Source organism: Glycine max, chromosome 17 (genome assembly GCF_000004515.6).
Source record: "Glycine max cultivar Williams 82 chromosome 17, Glycine_max_v4.0, whole genome shotgun sequence".
Classification (NCBI taxonomy): domain Eukaryota; kingdom Viridiplantae; phylum Streptophyta; class Magnoliopsida; order Fabales; family Fabaceae; genus Glycine; species Glycine max.
This window is the reverse complement of record NC_038253.2, coordinates 5,796,080-5,814,408: the sequence shown is the minus strand read 5'-3', so window position 1 is coordinate 5,814,408 and position 18,329 is coordinate 5,796,080. Positions and strand designations below refer to the sequence as shown.

The following is an 18,329-nucleotide window of genomic DNA, read 5'->3' as shown; positions in this document are numbered from 1 at the left end:
GTTGCGTTGTTGGCGGTGTAGGGTTTAGTAGCCACTACCGTTCAACTATTACTTCTCTTTCCAGAAGCCGAAACCCTCTGCTTCTTCCGCGTCTTCTTCTTCTCTTCTCTTTTCGAAGCTTCTCGAACTCCACCAATGGCCGAAACCATCGTGATCCAAACGGAGCCTCCGAATCCGCCGGATCCTTCTTCGTCCACTACTACTACCGCCGCTCCTCCTTTGCTGTCGAGAAAAATCGTGTTTCTTCCTGTCAAGAAGCCCTTCAAGGGTTTCTCCAACCATTTCCACGTCGAAACCCTAAACCCTTCCTCCTCCTCCGAACCTCGCCCCTCCGGTTCCGTCGCTAAGAAACACGACGCTTCCGAATTCTCCGAGTACGGCTTGGATCCGGAGTTCAGCTTCGGAATTACCTTCCGCAGAATAGTGAGTTCAATTCCATTGCTTAGTTTGAGATAAAAAAATAGTTTATGCGTCATTAGGAATCCTTGATTCTGCTACGGACTTTCTTTTTTCGTTGCGCGTCCTTTTTAGTTGTTATTGACACATTCCGTTTTATCGTTAAACCTTAAGCTGAAATAAAATTATCATACTTCCGTGTTCTGGGTAATGGCTTTGGCATGTCATAGTTTTCAGTATCTAAGGGCGCTATTCATGATTTTCAGGGAGCTGGATTGCGAAATCTAGGAAACACTTGTTTTCTCAATTCAGTATTGCAGTGTTTGACGTATACAGAACCTCTAGCTGCGTATCTGCAAAGTGGGAAGCATAAAACTTCATGTGAGTGACTTTCCAACATTTTCATTTTCCGTTCTCTTCTGTTAGATGGAAAATATTTATTTATTGTTCACTTTTGCTTTGTTCAGTTTGGTCTACCCGACCTTGCTAAATTAGTGCTGCTGAACAGGGTTATGCTTTCATTGTTTTTCCTTTTAGTTGGCCATGATGCATACATATGGAGGAAATTATTGTTATATTGAGTTTCTAATTTCTGTATTTTACAATCATTGTAGGCCACGTTGCTGGATTTTGTGCTCTGTGTGCAATACAGAATCATGTTAGCCGTGCACTGCAATCGACTGGGAGAATATTAGCCCCTGAGGATTTGGTCGGGAATCTGCGATGTATCCTTATGTTTCGTGTTTGATTTATGATTGGACAATTATTTGAGTGCATACATAGTTAGACGAGGCATAATACTGTTTTTCAAGTTAACTAGAGTTTATTACTTGGTTTTATTATCCATGAACAATAAGCAATGTTCTCTGTCCCTTTTCCCTTTTATTAGCTTGAAATTTGTAATTCCTGACATGAGATCAGGCATATCACGAAATTTCCGAAATGCAAGGCAGGAGGATGCACATGAGTATATGGTGAATTTACTTGAGTGTATGCATAAATGTTGCCTGCCTTCTGGCATACCAAGCGAATCACCTGGTGCTTATGAGAAAAGTTTTGTTCATAAAATTTTTGGTGGTCGTCTCAGGAGTCAGGTAACTGTTTCTAGCTTCGTGGTGGAATTTTAGAGAGTAATTTCCTTACCAACTGAGCTAGGAAGCACAGAGAAAAGATATGACAGACATGGGGATATGGCAAATTTTAAAAATCATAGGACACAATACTGATATAATTCAACATCTAAAATTCATATAAAATAAACATTTAAATCATGAGAGAGTTCATATTTTAAATATGGGCACAATTCATCAAATACATAGTAAAATACTAAATTTTGTCTAATTATTGTAGTATTCCAATATGTATTGGTATAAGCATAAACATTAAAAAATTAAAGCAAAAAAAAATTATATAGCTGCAGCTAAAAGTATTTGAAGTATCTATGCAGTATCCGATAAGAAAATGCATCTAGCAAGACAGTAGCATGTCTAAACTCAACTTTAGTGGATTTTTTCTTCAATGTACGACTACTTCATTACAACAATTGAAAAGTTCTTTGGTTGCTTATTCCAGGTGAAATGCCACCAGTGTTCTTATTGCTCCAACAAATTTGATCCTTTCTTAGATTTAAGTCTTGAAATATTCAAGGCAGACTCATTGCAAAAAGCACTTTCAAATTTCACGGCTGCAGAATGGTTGGATGGAGGGGAGAAGGAGTACCATTGTCAGCGGTGCAAACAGAAAGTTAAGGCTCTCAAACAGCTAACAATACATAAGGCACCTTATGTGCTAACGATCCACTTAAAGCGGTTTCATGCCCATGATACTGGACAAAAGATTAAAAAGAAGGTTCAATTTGGCTGTGCACTGGACTTGAAACCTTTTGTCAGTGGCTCAAATGTAAGTAAATAAGTAATATATTTTTGAAATTGATATAAATTATCTTACTGCATATCCTCCGATTGTTCTTGCAAAATTCTTGAGAGAGAAAATACAAAATATATCTCTAATATTTGTTTTGCCATATAGAATTTTTTGTTGCTTCTTGTTTTGAAATGTTTTGTATGCTGTTTGACTGTTATATGTGCTTCTAACTTTAAACTGGTATGTTATGCTTCTTTCAATTTTCTTCCATTTCGCAGGATGGAGATGTGAAGTACTCTCTATATGGTGTTCTGGTTCATGCTGGTTCCAGCACTCATTCTGGACACTATTACTGCTATGTTCGCACTTCAAATAACATGTGGTATACCTTGGATGACAACCGGGTACTGAAAATATGCTTTATGGTTTTCTTTTTCTAGTTTTATGGTTTTTGCAAATCTTGGCACTACTATGAATATCAATAAGCTTTACAAAAGCAGTCAGTGTTTCAAGATAGGGATAACTAAAAAGAAACATAAATATTATAATGCAGAATTGCATTTTTTTAACTCTATTTACTCTATATAACTATGGATAATATTGAAAAATAAATATTTGCCTATGGAAATGGCTTTCATAAATAATGTATTGATGAATGACGACTCTTTTTTGGAGGAATACTATATAAAGCCAGACCCAAGGGTGCTGTTTTATTGAAGTCAGTTATTTACCATTTTAACCCAATTTGCACTGTTGAAACAGGTAAGTCATGTAAGTGAGCGGGAAGTTTTAAACCAGCAAGCATACATGTTGTTTTATGTTCGTGATAGAAAAAGTATTGTTCCAAGGAAGCCTGTTGACATTGCTAAGAAGGAAAATATGAAGACTAATTTGAATGTAAATAGAGAATCTTCAACTTCAAACCATGTATTGAAGGAATATCCAAATGGTACCGTCGAAAATAAAGCTGAGAAGGGTGCTCTAGTTCTGCAAAAGCATAGTGTCATATTAGCAGAAAACTTGATACAAAGTAAAAGACATGGATCTGAACTTTCTTCTGAGGCACAGGCACAGAAAGACTCACCGGATGGACTGTCTGTAGCTAAATCAGAACTTGGATGCTTGTCATCATTAGATCACTCTGGAAAAGATTATAGTCTCCCTCATAATCTGAAATCTTTAGCTGCACCAGTTGGAAAAAATAATTTGCGCAATGAGAATGTATTTTCAAAAGAGGGCATTAAAGATTCTCCTTCAATAGTGCCCTCATCCACTAATCCCCAGAATGTTGAACTCACTACTGAATGGAAATCTCAGTCTCTGAAGGTAAATAATTCTGATACTTTCAATATCCTCTTTGTGCTGAATTGGTAGGGATGTCAATTGGATGGGTTGGATAAATTTTGAACTGGATCATAATGGATAGATAGAAAACAATCCATTTATTTGTTTTTGGGATCTTTTAATTATTGAAGAAATTCAGTCTATCCATGACCTATTCAATTAAAACCATCCAACCCATTCAATAATCATTTTCAATTATTGCAATATTATTGCCAATGGATCATATAGTAATGGAGTAGCAACAGAAAGAAAAAGTGAGCTTTCAACAGCATCAAGAATAACCACTTGATCCATTTTTATTAGTTGAATATTCCAATGGATTGGGAATAGATGGATGGATCACTAACCATCCAGTATTCACAATAACCCAACTCATCTAATCCATTTACTCTTGTTTCTTTAAATGGATGGATTGGATTGGATTGCATTTAAGGAAGGATGAATTGGTTGGATTATGGGTATATGGTCTATTTTGCCTCGTCTATGAACTGATGCTATTTCAGTTTTCTTGATTACTGAACTGTGATTCCTTTCTCTTCACTTAGAAAAATCTTGTCAAGATAGTTGATGTTGCTACACCTCAAGATTCAAGCACAAATATGACCAATGGCATTTGCCCTAAGACATCACTAATTCATCTGAAAGTTAACCATCAGGTTTCTGTGCTATCCTGTGTGCCTGTTGCTTTGAGCCTGATTGTTTTAATGTATTGACTTTATTTTTATATTTTTAGCTTGGAACTTCTGCAATTGGTTCGGTGTGTGAGAAAGCAAGTAGTGTGGTGCATGAAGATCTGGTTGGTTCTCAGGGACTGGTTCTTAATAAGTCAGTAAATACATCTTTGAATACAGAGAGTCTTAATCAAAAGCCTTTGAAAAAATCAAAAAAGAAGTTCCTTAAGTATCAGGTATCTTGGATGCATCTTCGCCCAATCTTCTATTACATGGCATACTTGGGCCCACGGAAGAAGAATCACAAAAGAATTAAACGCCGCACTTTGAGTATGAAGAATCCAAACAAAGACAAGCTTGATAAGCTTGCTTTCTCATCAGAAGATGCCAAACCTGATGTATTTCCTTGTCTATCAAGTTGTTCTGATAGTAAAGCAACCAAGGCTGGTTATAGACCTAGTGCTAATTTTAAATCTAGTGATGAATCTCTAATAGAGACTAGGGCTGAAGGGGAATTTAGGAAGAGAATTGATCATAGCTGTGCTGTGCTTGCATCAGCGGCGCAAATTGAAAATATATCTGGAAGTGGTTCAGTAGTAAGTCAATTTGAAGCTAGACAGGCTGATAGTGCACAAGATAGTACAAGAGATCAAATGCATAATGGTTTAATGAGTATGCCTAATGGAGGTCCGGAGGAGACAGTTGGTAAGTTTCTATTGATATTTCCTTTGTGGTTTTGTCTAGCATGATACATTAAATTTAGGTTCCACATCCTTGTGGTTTTATGCTTGCTCTAGTGCTCTATAACTTGCATAATTGTTGATGTTGCTGTCTTTGGATTTGTACGATTCATAATATACTTTTCTATGGTCAAGTAAATACATGTCTGCTTGCACATTTTAGCAGATCTAAATACTATTCAAGTTTCACATTAATGCTTCAAGTCAACCGACAAATATTTTCAGTATGTGTATGATCAAACATTAAATGGGTAATCTACTTGGAAAGTGGTCTAGAATGTGAATCTTTTCTACATACTTAATGCCATGTATATAATGTTATCCTTGATATAACTAACTGTTTCTGTTAATTTAGCTCAATTTATTATCTCATGGAATACTTGAATTACTCCAACCCCCCCTTCCACCCTGCCCCTTTTTGCTTTATAAATAATGGCCTTATTTGGATACAGTTGCTCGATGGGATGATATAGAATTACCTTCATCTCAGCATTTGGAGTCAAAGAATGACAAAACTGTCAGCATTGGATATGTTGGGGATGAATGGTGAGCTCAGCTATATGTTGTTTCTTGTTTATTATTTCTAGTAATGTGGACTGTTATTAGTTTGTGCTTCTTCCTGTGCCATGACTAATTGAAATGCTTGAAGATACATTTTTTCCTAAGGCCGTACTTTTTCCCTGTTTGGCCTTCTGTCATGTCCAAAATATGATGTAATGATTGCCATGAAAGTATCTTGCCTTTGTAGATGCACTTGTTGACCTGGTCCTTTAGCTAATTGGTACACATTGGGTTCAAATGTAAAAGAAAGGGAAATGTTAGTGTATTTAGGCAGGTTTTGTTCAGAGACATGGATAAAATGGTCTTCATGCAGTTACAGTCACAGAGCTGCTATTCACCACAATGTTGGCGTTTTGGTGGGGGAAGGCTTAGGAGTTAGGATTTGTCATTACTGTGTGACTGGGCTATTTTGATCCATAATTTTGCATATAAATTTGTATCTTGCTGCCACAATTTGCAGGGATGAAGAATATGATAAAGGGAAGAGGAAGAAGATAAGGGGCTTCAAGCATAGCTTTGGTGGGCCTAATCTTTTCCAAGAAATTGCTGTCGAGAAATCGAAGTTTAAAAGGGCAAAGTTTGACCAATCTTGCTCAGGGAACCCTCCATTTAGGATATGACATCCAGAAGAACTCTATGCCTTCTATTGCTTGGAGGCTTCTTTTGTAGCAATTTTGTCAAACGCTGAAAGTGTAATGAAGAGAGCACCTACCTTATTCTTTTCTCCAGTAAAAAAATTTGTTTGGTGGTTCACATCATTGTCTTTGGGACAGAGCCGCAGAGGGTTGGGTTTTTGTGCACCTGTGTTCCTGTTGGACATTTCTCATTTTCAGACTGTATTATTGTAGGAGCTGCACGCCGTAGCTCAGAAGTTTTGTTCATGATTTTAAATCATTCAAGACAATTTGTATTTCAGTTTTATGTTACGAAGCGTGTTTATCGTGTACCCGAAGTTGTATTTTGGTTTGAGTTTGGATTAGGTACTAAATTTTTATGTACTATTAATTTCTAGGAAAAATTGTAAGATAGTTAATTTATATTCTAATTCATGAATGTAAGTCTGTTTTTGTTTGGATTACATAAAAGGAAATGTTTTCGTGTAGTGACCTGAATTTTTAAGAAAAATTAAAGTTAGTTGAGAATAATATAATTGAACGGAAAAATCATACATACCACTTGGTTAATACAAAAAAATAATCTTAGTTGATTGGTGTTTATTATTGTAAACCCTAGTAGACAGACATTGCATGAATTTAGATAAAAATTATTCATTTATTTTTTATAATTTTATCATTTTTACTTTTTTGGTTACTAGTGGTATTTTTAGTTCTTATGGTTTATATTTTAATTTTTTTTTAGTCTTTATAATTTTGAAGTGATTTTTTTAATCCTTATAATTTTTATTTTAATTTTCTTTTAATCCTTATAGTTTAAAATAGTGTTTTAATTTTTATATTTTATATTTTAATTTTATTTTAGTCCTTATGAGTAATATTATCAATTACAATTAATTACAAAATATTAGAAGTAATTTATAACTAATTTATCATAAAATAATTTGTAATAAAAAATAATTAATTTATAATTAATTTGTAGTTAATTATTTTTATATATTTTTTTGTAGTAAGGATTAAAAGGTAATTAAAATGTAAATTATAGGAAATAAAATTATCACTTTTAAATTATAGAGACTAAAAAAGAATTAAAATATACATTATAAGGATTAAAAAAATACTTTTAAACTACAAGGACTAAAAAGGTAAAAATAATAAAACTATAGGAACTAAATGAATAATTTAACCTAAAAAATATTGACGTATAACATGTTTTTAAAAAAAACCTAAAAAAATATTGACATGTACATTTTTTTTAGAAATCTACTGCTTTTATCTTTGATTCTTACGGGTATATATATATATATATATATATATATATATATTTCAAGGTTAAATTACCCATTTGTTTTTCATGATTCTTACCTTTTTAATCCTTATAATTTATATTTTAATTTTCTTTTAATTTCTATATTTTAAAAATTATTTTTGTTAGTTCTTATTGTTTGTATTTTAGTTCTTTTTTAATCCTTATAATTTAAAAACTATAAAAGACTAAAAAATGAATCATGAAACTATAGGGACTAACAAGACCACTTTCAAAACCACAAGGATTAAAAGAGAATTAAAATGTAAACTATAGGGACTAAAAATACCACTTTTAAAGTATAGAAACTAAAAAGATAAGAATTATGCAATTATAAACTTGAATATATATTTTTTTCTTCTGATTTAAACTTAAATATGCTTAAAATACTCTTAATAATTAATTTAGACTTAAATATATTTTTTTATACCTACAGTTCAGTCTATTTTTGTTTTTATTACTTTTTTTATTATTTAATTTTTAATTTTAACATCTCTAGTCATTTAAAGTATGATGTGATATTTGGTTTGATACAGTGTCACCTAATAATATGATCCTTTGATAATTTATCATTTCATCATTAAACAAATAACCTGACTAATGATATATACTTAAATCAAACAAAAAAAGTTTAGATAGTAAAATAAAGAAAAAATAAGGTTTAACTAGTGAAATTAAAATCAACTATATTACAATTATCAAAAACATATTTCAACTACATATTTATTATACTGAGGAATTTAAATTTTGAGGCCCTTTTTTTTTATGTTACTTCGCTGATCTGTAAATTGAACATAAATAATTCCATGTCTGCAGGCTGCAACAAACAAAAATTAAGGTTATGATTAGATAAAACTAAAAAAAAAATACTTTTTAAAAAATTTGATATACATTCTTAATATCTAAAGCATAAAATAAAAAAAAAATTGTTACTTGTAAAAATACTTTTAAACTTCCCACCTAATATCCCAACATACAATGAGTTAGAACTTCCATTATCTTTTTCCCGATCATTCTTGTGTTCACCACAAGGGATGAAATTAGTATCCAAGTGTATGGCTGTTCTGCAATCTTCCAGACCAGAACTGCAGAACATACAACAAAAACAAATTAATACGCCGTACTGACTACTGAATAATTTAAAGCTGTCAGAAGATGAATCAACCATAGTTTAAAGTCAACTTTTAATTCAACCCCCATATATATGTTCTTCCACCCATTTTAAAATCCCCTCTGTAATTTTTAATGAATTAATAAGAGGTTAAACCTTTTTTTTTTTTTGAAAATGAGAGGGTAAACTTTTAAATATATAAAACACCATTCAGTAGAAACACTACTAACAATGGCACCCCTACGTTTTTGTACCAAAAAAACTCGACCAATTTCCGAATCTCACCAAAATAAAGACTAAGACCTAAATAATTTAAAAGACTAAATTGAATAAAGAACTAAAACCGAAATTAAAGGACAAAGATTACAAGTTTACCTTATAAATACAATGGTGTTGAGTTTTAATTTCCATAGAAATTTCAGTAGGATACTTATTTATATTACCATTTACCGAGTGTATAGATTAAGGTGGTTAAAAAATCAGAAAATTCTTAAATAAGAAACAAAAAGCATTACATCAAAACCACAAAAATATTTTATTACAATTACATCAGAAAAAAAAACTTGTCAGGATTTGTGCATCTGCGGGCTTAACAAATGCAATTTTGCGTCTCACTATGCTTAAAGTAGGTAAAGAAACTAAAAAGAATCTATAAATTAGTTAAAGAGAAAAAATGTTAATTTAATTTGATATAAAAATAAATTATACATGTATTACAAAAATAAAATATAAAAGACAGCCGACTTAAAAAAATGTACAGAAGTTAGCCTCTGCTTTCAAGAATTGAGAACTTCAATTTGTTCTATAAGATCAAATAATGACTTCCTATCTTAATTATCAAGTGAGTAATGTGTTTGTGTTGGCATGATATTTGGGAATGGTGTGAAAGTGCTGTATGTGAAAGGGTTACACTCAAGTAGTTGAACCTTCTTATATACTCCATGAGTTGTGGCTTGCACAGAAGTATGCGCATGATGGTTTATTAATTTAGAAAGTTTGACTAGATCTTCATCATATTCTCTCCCTCCACCGTTGGATATCTAGAGAGGGTTTGCCATGATATATATCCACATGTAATAATACTACTATAGACTATAGTGTTATTTTTATATATAGTTATATATCATGATGCACCTCATGAAGTGGTCCCTCTGTTGCAGTAACATTATTAATTTGACGTGGTTTGAAATATAAGTATGGTGGCATGATTAAGGAAATGGATATCATACACAATGTCCGCATTAAAATATTAGTGGGAATGCTATGATTATTCAAAGTAATTTTGTCGGTTGATTTCATGTTACTCATTAAGCCTCACCCTTAATCAATGCAAATCATTAGACACTGACGCGGCTTCATTTTCACCCTCTCTACTCACTAGCTGCTTGTGAGGTTAGTTCTTAATGAGTTAATGCGTTCTTCTGTCTCTCTCTCACACACAGTCAAATGTTTATGCGTATTGACCCAACTTGGGAGGTTTGTTTAATAACCGGACAGTTTCTGCGCATGTTTCATGAAGAGTCCAACTTGCCATGTGAAAACACCAATTACTGTATTCCTTGTAGGTGAAGATTTTGTCTATATAATATAAAAGGGAATGAAGTCAGAAAGTCTCGTGTGCTAGCTAGCATTTCTCCAATTAACATTCAAATAAGTGGGGGGAATTGCGGGCCACTAGTGGAAATATAAACTCTAATTTTATCACAAAACTAACTCTAGTAAAAACTTCTAGACATTTAAAAACATTGGATATAGGATAAAGATTCTTTTACATCCCTAAAAGGTGTATAGTGTAATGTATACACACATTGGAGGTAGAGAAGATGAAAAATAAGAATTAGAAAGTCATAAGTGAAAATAAAAAAATTAAAATTGTTAGATATAAGCTCTGCTGAGATTATATGACTAACATAAACTGCACCTTGTTATGGGCAAAAATATGAATATTGTTCCTATGCATTGCTTCACGTGATGAGACAAATGAGCCGAAGGGCTCAAAATCCCAAATTGAAATGGATTATTGTTTTCAAGTGAAGAATGGTCACCAACTAGAGGGCCCACATGGTAGATTCTTGGCTACTGCCACTGTTCCTAGAGCCTTACATTGAGAATGGCCCGCACTATGTAATTGGCAACCTAGTGAGCATAAATTAAGGTGGGAAAAGGGGCAAAAAAAAAAGATAAAAGAAGAAGAAAGACTTACTTTAGGAAAATGATGTAGAAGGGAGCTATTTTCTATGTTTCAAAGTCAAAAAAAATACTCTTTATTCCACCAAGAAATCTAGCTAACCCATTGAAGTGACCATCATGATACAATTATTTAATTATTTTTTTTTGGGGTGGGGGGGGGGGGGACTGGACTTTGGAGGGTGGGTTGTGTTGTGAGCCCACGATTATACAGTTAAGATGTTGGTAACAAACCAAAGGCGTTTCCTACTTTCCTAGTACCAACAACATTAATTGCACAACAAAGATTATCAACTTTCACGAAAAGAGAGAGATAGAAAAGAGAGGACAGGAAGACAACACGCAATGAGGGTCACTCCTTTTCCCCTGATTCGCACTTGGATTACTATTTCTTAGTACAAGTCAAGGTGTTTGAGGGTGAAACTTTAAAGGATCCAAAATTTCTAATTAAAAGTTCATAGTTTCAATCTATAAATATATAATTCTAAACATTTGTGCTAGTTTAATAAGTGTCTAGCCATTTAGTTTCATATTAAGTAAAGCTGAATTTAATATGTTAAGTATACGTTTAATTTCTTTCAATAAAATTTTAATTATAAATCATTTTTTAAGTAAGATAATTTAAGCGCTCGATTAATTAGATTATGGAGAGGTTAAAAAAAAAAAGAACAAGAAATGATACGTGCTCATTTTTTTTTTCCTTTTGTATAATAATTATATCAAAATTCGAAAGAGACTTTTCTTTCTTTCTTTATTTCAAAAAATGGTGATAAACACCCTCACTCACTCAACAAAGCATCATTGAATTCACACCAATAAATCTGTGATATATTCACCACCATCACCAACAGTCACCCTCAAATGAGTTCAGTTCCTGAAACACTGCACTCTTCACCCTTTCTTTCTCAGTAAACAACAACACAGCACTGCATGTTGCGCTGTCTCTGCCTCTTTCGAAGGAGAAAAAAAGCCCCTCTTGAAACTTCAGTTTCTACACAAAAAGTGCTGCCACAGAACAGAACCAAAGCATCACAGCTTTTTCGACAACCTTGAGTCTAGACAAAGCCAATAGTTTGCTTCTTGCATCGGTTGTTTCTTTATTTATCCTTCTTTTTGTTGCCTTTCGGGGATCCTCACATCCAGACAAACTTGTTCACATTCTCTTGTTATAGTCCACAATCTTCATATTACATCACACTGAATTTGTTTTTGTCTTTAAAAAGTACCATTAGTTTTTATAAGCTTGTGCTGTGTACTTTTACTCTCTCAACTCTCAATTACTGTGTCCTTTAGCTTGTGTTTGTGTCCTTCTATGCTATATTATGCAGTAAAAAGATTTGAGAGATTTTTCTTACAGTAAAACACTAAAACATTCTGTACTTCATGATATGGTTTTGAAGTTCTGAGGGGACATTTTATTTTCCTGTGGTGGTTTGCATCTTTTGCAAGTATCAGATAACACTCCTTGATGGGGTTGGGAGTGTTTGGTTCTGTTCTGGTTTTGGCACTCTTATTCAAGCATTTGGCATCTCAGCAGCCAAATACTGATGAGTTCTTTGTGTCTGAGTTCTTGAAGAAGATGATGGGTTTAGCATCTTCCCAAGGCTACAACTTCTCTGCTTCTGTCTGTTCATGGAAAGGGGTTTCTTGTGATGCCAATAGAGAACATGTTGTTGACTTAGTCTTTTCTGGTATGGACCTCTCTGGCACTATACCTGATAACACCATAGGCAAGCTGGGAAAACTGCAATCTTTGGATCTTAGCCACAACAAAATCACTGACTTGCCTTCAGATTTTTGGAGTTTGAGCACTGTGAAGAGCCTTAACCTCTCCTCCAATCAGATTTCTGGCTCATTGACTAACAACATTGGCAACTTTGGTTTGCTAGAAAGCATTGACTTGTCCAGCAACAATTTCTCAGAGGAAATTCCTGAAGCTGTTAGCTCATTGCTGAGTCTAAGAGTCCTAAAACTTGACCAAAACAGGTTTGCACACAACATACCTTCTGGGATTCTCAAGTGCCAGTCTCTTGTTTCAATTGATGTTTCTTCAAATCAGCTGAATGGAACACTTCCAGAAGGTTTTGGTGCTGCTTTTCCTAAGCTTAGGGTCTTGAACCTTTCTGGGAATAATATGTATGGTCATATTTCAGATATTTCTGGGTTGAAGTCCATTGTGAATCTCAACATATCAGGGAATTCGTTTCAGGGTTCTATTGTGGATTTGTTTCAGGGAAGGTTGGAGGTTCTGGACCTTAGCAGAAACCAATTTCAAGGTCACATTCCACAGGTACTATACAACTTTAGTAGTTACAATTGGTCTCATTTAGTTTACCTGGATTTGTCAGAGAATAAGCTTAGTGGGGATTTTTTTCAAAATTTGAATGAGTCCTTGAATTTAAAACACATTAATCTTGCACACAATAGATTTGCCAGACAGAAATTCCCACAAATTGAAATGCTCCTGAAATTGGAATATCTGAACTTGTCCAAAACTAGCCTTGGTGGTGAAATTCCTCATGAAATCTCACAAATGAGTAATTTGAGTGCACTTGATCTTTCTATGAATCATCTTAGTGGGAGAATTCCCTTACTGAGGAATGAACACCTCCAAGTCCTTGACCTTTCAAACAACAATTTGACTGGAGTTGTCCCTCCATCTGTCTTGGAGAAACTCCCATTGATGGAGAAGTATAACTTCTCTTATAATAACCTATCCCTTTGTGCTTCTGAAATCAAACCTGAGATCCTGCAAACAGCATTCTTTGGATCATTGAACAGTTGTCCAATTGCTGCAAACCCACGACTCTTCAAAAGAGACACTGGAAACAAGGGAATGAAGCTAGCTCTGGCACTGACCTTCTCAATGATCTTTGTGCTTGCTGGCCTTTTGTTTCTAGCATTTGGATGCAGAAGGAAAACCAAAATGTGGGAATTCAAGCAAACTTCATACAAAGAGGAACAAAACATTTCTGGTCCTTTTTCATTCCAGACTGATTCAACAACTTGGGTGGCTGATGTTAAGCAAGCAACATCAGTCCCAGTAGTAATCTTTGAGAAGCCTTTGTTGAATATCACATTTGCAGACCTCTTGGCTGCAACTTCAAATTTTGATAGAGGCACCCTTTTGGCTGAAGGAAAATTTGGCCCAGTCTATAGAGGCTTTTTGCCTGGTGGCATTCATGTGGCAGTTAAGGTTTTGGTTGCTGGTTCTACATTGACAGATGAAGAGGCTGCAAGAGAGCTAGAATTTCTTGGTAGAATCAAGCACCCCAATCTTGTTCCTTTAACTGGATATTGTGTAGCTGGGGATCAGAGAATTGCCATATATGATTACATGGAGAATGGTAACTTGCAAAACCTGCTTTATGACTTGCCACTTGGGGTACAAAGCACAGATGACTGGAGCACAGACACATGGGAAGAAGCTGACAACAATGGCATTCAAAATGCTGGCTCTGAAGGGCTTCTCACATCTTGGAGATTTCGCCACAGAATCGCCCTTGGCACGGCTCGAGCATTGGCATTTTTGCATCATGGTTGCTCACCTCCAATAATCCACAGAGCTGTTAAGGCCAGTAGTGTGTATTTGGACTATGACTTGGAGCCAAGGTTGTCTGATTTTGGGTTGGCCAAGATTTTCGGAAGTGGCTTGGATGATCAAATCGCGCGTGGCTCGCCTGGTTATGTTCCACCAGAGTTTACTCAACCAGAATTGGACACTCCAACACCAAAATCTGATGTGTACTGTTTTGGGGTGGTGCTCTTTGAGCTAGTGACTGGAAAGAAGCCAATTGAAGATGATTACCCTGATGATAAAGAAGAAACTTTGGTGAGTTGGGTGAGAGGACTTGTAAGAAAGAACCAAGCTTCAAGAGCTATCGATCCGAAAATTCGCGACACTGGACCAGATGAACAAATAGAAGAGGCTCTTAAGATAGGTTATCTTTGCACTGCTGACCTTCCCTTCAAACGACCAAGCATGCAACAGATAGTTGGACTTCTAAAGGATATTGAACCTACTGGCTAGTTAGTGAGCATGATGAGAAAGAGTCTAGGTCCTTTTTTCAATTTTTTTTTAATTTTCTCTTTGATTTTTCTACTTGAGAGCTTCTCATGCTACCTTGGAGAAAATGTAAAGCAGTTTATGAGTTCTTGAATGTTGATCTTTTTTCAATTTTTTCCCACACCACTTCTGGTAGATGAACAAAACTTTGATGATGAATTGAATATACAGCTAAACGTGATATTTGCACTTTAATAACATGTTACTGCAGTTTACTTTACTTTTCTGTAAATTTAGTTATATCTTCCTTTATAAAGGTAAACGACTGTGGAAATTAGGCACCGCTGGGGACACTCACTATTTGTAAATGTTAGAAACACATGCTGATTTTACAAGTAAATGATGAATGGATGGATGGTGCTGATGAGGGTTTATCAAGAGATTTTTATTTTTTATTTTATGCGGAAATATCACTATTGGTGTTTTATGGTGTGAGTCTACTGATTTAGTGTGAGTCTATCACTATTGCTTTGCTTAGCTTGACATTGTCCTTATGTAAAATGAAATATAAAATATGTCCTATTTCAATTTAATAATGGCTATAGATGGCTATGGTGGTACCTTTACATTGGCCCATTCGCCTGGTGGCATGTTTTATATTTTTGTCGCGCACACAACACAAGTATTCTTTTACAGGTATTATTGTATAATCACAAGTACAAGGACTAACCAGCAACTTGCACCTTGTGATCAATTTGTTGTTCCCTGTGAAGCACAAGAAATTGCTGAGTTTGTTGCAGTTTCTCTTCCACACAGACATGTAACAGATGCTGCTGAAATGTGCTCCTTGACAATAATGAGTTTATGACAATCTATTTAGTTTCCATACCCCATATTGGGTGTGTGTTTGGTACGATTATATTGCGGTCACACGGATACTACAAATGAGTTCATACATGACACCCAGTTTTTTTGCTTAGTTGTTTCACTTGTTTGCTTTGTTGCAAAATACAACAAACGGCAATTTCCATCCTTTCAAAACTTATATTTTCTTTAAATATTTTTGCTACTTGAGTTGGAACATATGATTTATGAACATTGTATTTAACTATTTATGCTATGATTTTAATATTTTATAGTTCGTGTTGTTATTTTTCTATATGATAATACGCTGTAGTAACCATGCCTGTGTTCTAAAATATTTGTTATATTCCCATACTACCTGTACCAATACTGGAATTCATACACGTATCCATGAAACACAGATGACAAAATATTTTTAGTATTGCTCTGTTGTTTGTCTGTTATTGCCAACCTCACCTAATGGGATAAGATTTTTGTTGCCGTTGTATGCTATTTGTCTGTTATTATGATTTGGGACAATCAGTTAAGTGAACATATATTTTTTGCCCTGTTTGTTTGTCTATTTATCTTGACAGGTCGTAGAGGTTTCTACATCAAAGACAGGCAAGCATGGACATGCAAAGTGCCACTTTGTTGCAATTGATATTTTTAATGGGAAAAAGCTTGAAGATATTGTTCCATCATCACACAACTGTGATGTAAGGCAATTCTGCATTCATTTATGTATGTAATATTTGCTTGTGATGCATTTCTCAGTCATAATTTCTCTTTTTGCAGGTTCCACATGTGAATCGCACTGACTATCAGCTTATTGATATCTCTGAAGACGGCTTTGTAAGTTTTCTTATACTTCCAACACTGAAGATGCCATGGAAGTCAATTATGTTGTGGTTTGTAAAATGAAAAAGAGAAATTAATATGCAACTACATTGCTGAGGATACCATGTTCTGAAAACTGAGATTATCTTTTGTTGAAGGTTTCTTTAGAAGATAAAATTAGTCTTCTGGTATGCTTCTGTAACATGGAGAAAGTCAAATATCTCCTATTGTTTCTACTTTTTTTTTATTTCTAACAAAAGCCTTTACATTCAATTAATAATTGTTTGTTTTGTTTTTCTCCTTTTGGGTTTATAATCTAAGATAAGATGGCATTGGGTGCACTTCCAACATGATATTTTTCTGAAGTTGAATAAATATAACTTGGTTAATTTTAAAAAGTAAAACAATGCCATGTTATGACTCTAACTGGTAGTGTAAAAGCAAGCATCCAGCAAGAAAAAACAGTTAGATTATTGCGATTTTTCTGAGAGTAGCAAAGCATTCTTAACCAATTGGCATGGGTTTCTTTTAGGTGAGTCTGTTGACTGATAATGGAAATACCAAGGATGATCTGAAGCTTCCCACGGATGAGGCGTTGCTTTCTCAGGTGTGGTGTTGAAATCATTTTTAAAGTTGCTTTCCATGTTTGATGTGTTTTATTTTTCAAGTTGTGGTTTTATGCCTCATGTGAACTCTTTCCAGTTAATTGACTACTTGCATGCTTGCTTTTGTATTTAGATTAAAGATGGATTTGCTGAAGGAAAAGATCTTGTGGTTTCTGTCATGTCTGCAATGGGAGAAGAACAGATCTGTTCGCTGAAGGACATCGGTCCAAAAAATTAAAATGATGCTATGGCTGTAGCTATAGCTGTAGCTATAGCTGATAGCATGCTTTTTCTTCTTATGTTGCTAACAGGTAGTATATTTTCCGATACATGTGTGCAAAATAAACTTCATAAGATGGAAATTTGCCTGCGCTTGAAACTCAAATGCTTGGGATAGAGGAAAGGGAGCTGAAGTGCTTTTTGTCCATTAATCAAGGAACACAACGGTCTTGGGTGGATGAAATTCTTATAAATATCTCATCATTTGTTTTTGTTGAGTTTAATATATAACCCTATTAGTTCTCTCACTTATCTGCACTTTTAATATATGATACACAGATAAATTTAGGAAAACCACGTCATACTTGAATCTCCAAATTTGATTGCCTTTTTATAATTTATTATTTTTATTAGTGTAAATTTTAGGAAATAATATTTGATCGATCTTTATTTTACTTCATTTATATAAATATTTACATAAAAAAATCTTCTTAAATTTTTGAAATCAAGGAGTCAAGTATATATATATATATATATTATCCTGCTAGTACTAAAAATAAGATACGTATTGTTGTTCTGGAGTGTGATAAAGTGGTGAATGGAAAATCTAGTTTCCGCTTTTCCTAACAGTGCTTTAAAGTCTGAAACTCAATCGGATCACATGCATTATAATTCCTAAAATGTACACCATCAAAAATACATTTTTGGCTAAATAGTACACATACCATTCGTCTTCACCATTAAAAGTTGAACTTCATAATGGTGATTTTTTTTTAACAACGAACTTCAAAATGGTGATAATCCTGCATACTATAATTTCGGAGGTCATAGTCTTTCCACGAGTGTATGATACAGACATCTTCCTCATTCTACTCTGATCTAATAGCAGAATCATTGTATATGGAATTTGTGTTGCACTTAAAACTCTGATCTAATAGCAGAATCATTATATATGGAATTTGTGTTACACTTAAAACTATATTCACAATCTTTACTTATATTAAATCTCCTAAATTCAATTCC

The 18,329-nt window shown here is 34.1% G+C and overlaps 2 protein-coding genes across 4 annotated transcripts; both read left to right on the top strand.

Annotated features, from left to right (window-relative positions):
- LOC100798267 (ubiquitin carboxyl-terminal hydrolase 23) lies at positions 1-6,521 on the top strand. Of its 2 annotated transcripts, XM_003550639.5 has the most exons (11): positions 1-423; positions 663-777; positions 1,011-1,121; positions 1,318-1,490; positions 1,969-2,295; positions 2,538-2,663; positions 3,022-3,585; positions 4,149-4,259; positions 4,337-4,979; positions 5,467-5,560; positions 6,036-6,521. In XM_003550639.5, the coding sequence occupies exons 1-11, from the start codon at positions 136-138 to the stop codon at positions 6,193-6,195; spliced, it is 2,712 nt and encodes a 903-aa protein (XP_003550687.1). In that variant the 5' UTR covers positions 1-135; the 3' UTR covers positions 6,196-6,521. The 2 variants fall into 2 exon arrangements, with proteins under 2 accessions (XP_003550687.1, XP_006600544.1); XM_006600481.4 differs by lacking the exon at positions 4,149-4,259.
- A 5,053-nt stretch (positions 6,522-11,574) lies between these two features.
- LOC100797738 (probable LRR receptor-like serine/threonine-protein kinase At2g24230) lies at positions 11,575-17,610 on the top strand. Of its 2 annotated transcripts, XM_014770032.3 has the most exons (5): positions 11,576-13,083; positions 16,239-16,361; positions 16,441-16,497; positions 17,015-17,089; positions 17,221-17,610. In XM_014770032.3, the coding sequence occupies exons 1-5, from the start codon at positions 12,262-12,264 to the stop codon at positions 17,323-17,325; spliced, it is 1,182 nt and encodes a 393-aa protein (XP_014625518.1). In that variant the 5' UTR covers positions 11,576-12,261; the 3' UTR covers positions 17,326-17,610. The 2 variants fall into 2 exon arrangements, with proteins under 2 accessions (XP_003549546.1, XP_014625518.1); XM_003549498.5 differs by lacking the exons at positions 16,239-16,361; positions 16,441-16,497; positions 17,015-17,089; positions 17,221-17,610 and having other exon boundaries at positions 11,575-15,059.
- The last annotated feature ends 719 nt before the right edge of the window (positions 17,611-18,329 follow it).

What these genes read in the sequence shown, in the direction of transcription:
- LOC100797738 (XM_003549498.5), top strand. Translation starts at nt 12,262, where the DNA reads ATGGGGTTGGGAGTGTTTGGTTCTGTTCTGGTTTTGGCACTCTTATTC.
- LOC100798267 (XM_003550639.5), top strand. Translation starts at nt 136, where the DNA reads ATGGCCGAAACCATCGTGATCCAAACGGAGCCTCCGAATCCGCCGGAT. An exon ending in TTTGGTCGGGAATCTGCGAT is followed by an intron (nt 1,122 to 1,317) that starts GTATCCTTATGT and finishes ACATGAGATCAG; the next exon opens with GCATATCACGAAATTTCCGA. An exon ending in AGGTCCGGAGGAGACAGTTG is followed by an intron (nt 4,980 to 5,466) that starts GTAAGTTTCTAT and finishes ATTTGGATACAG; the next exon opens with TTGCTCGATGGGATGATATA.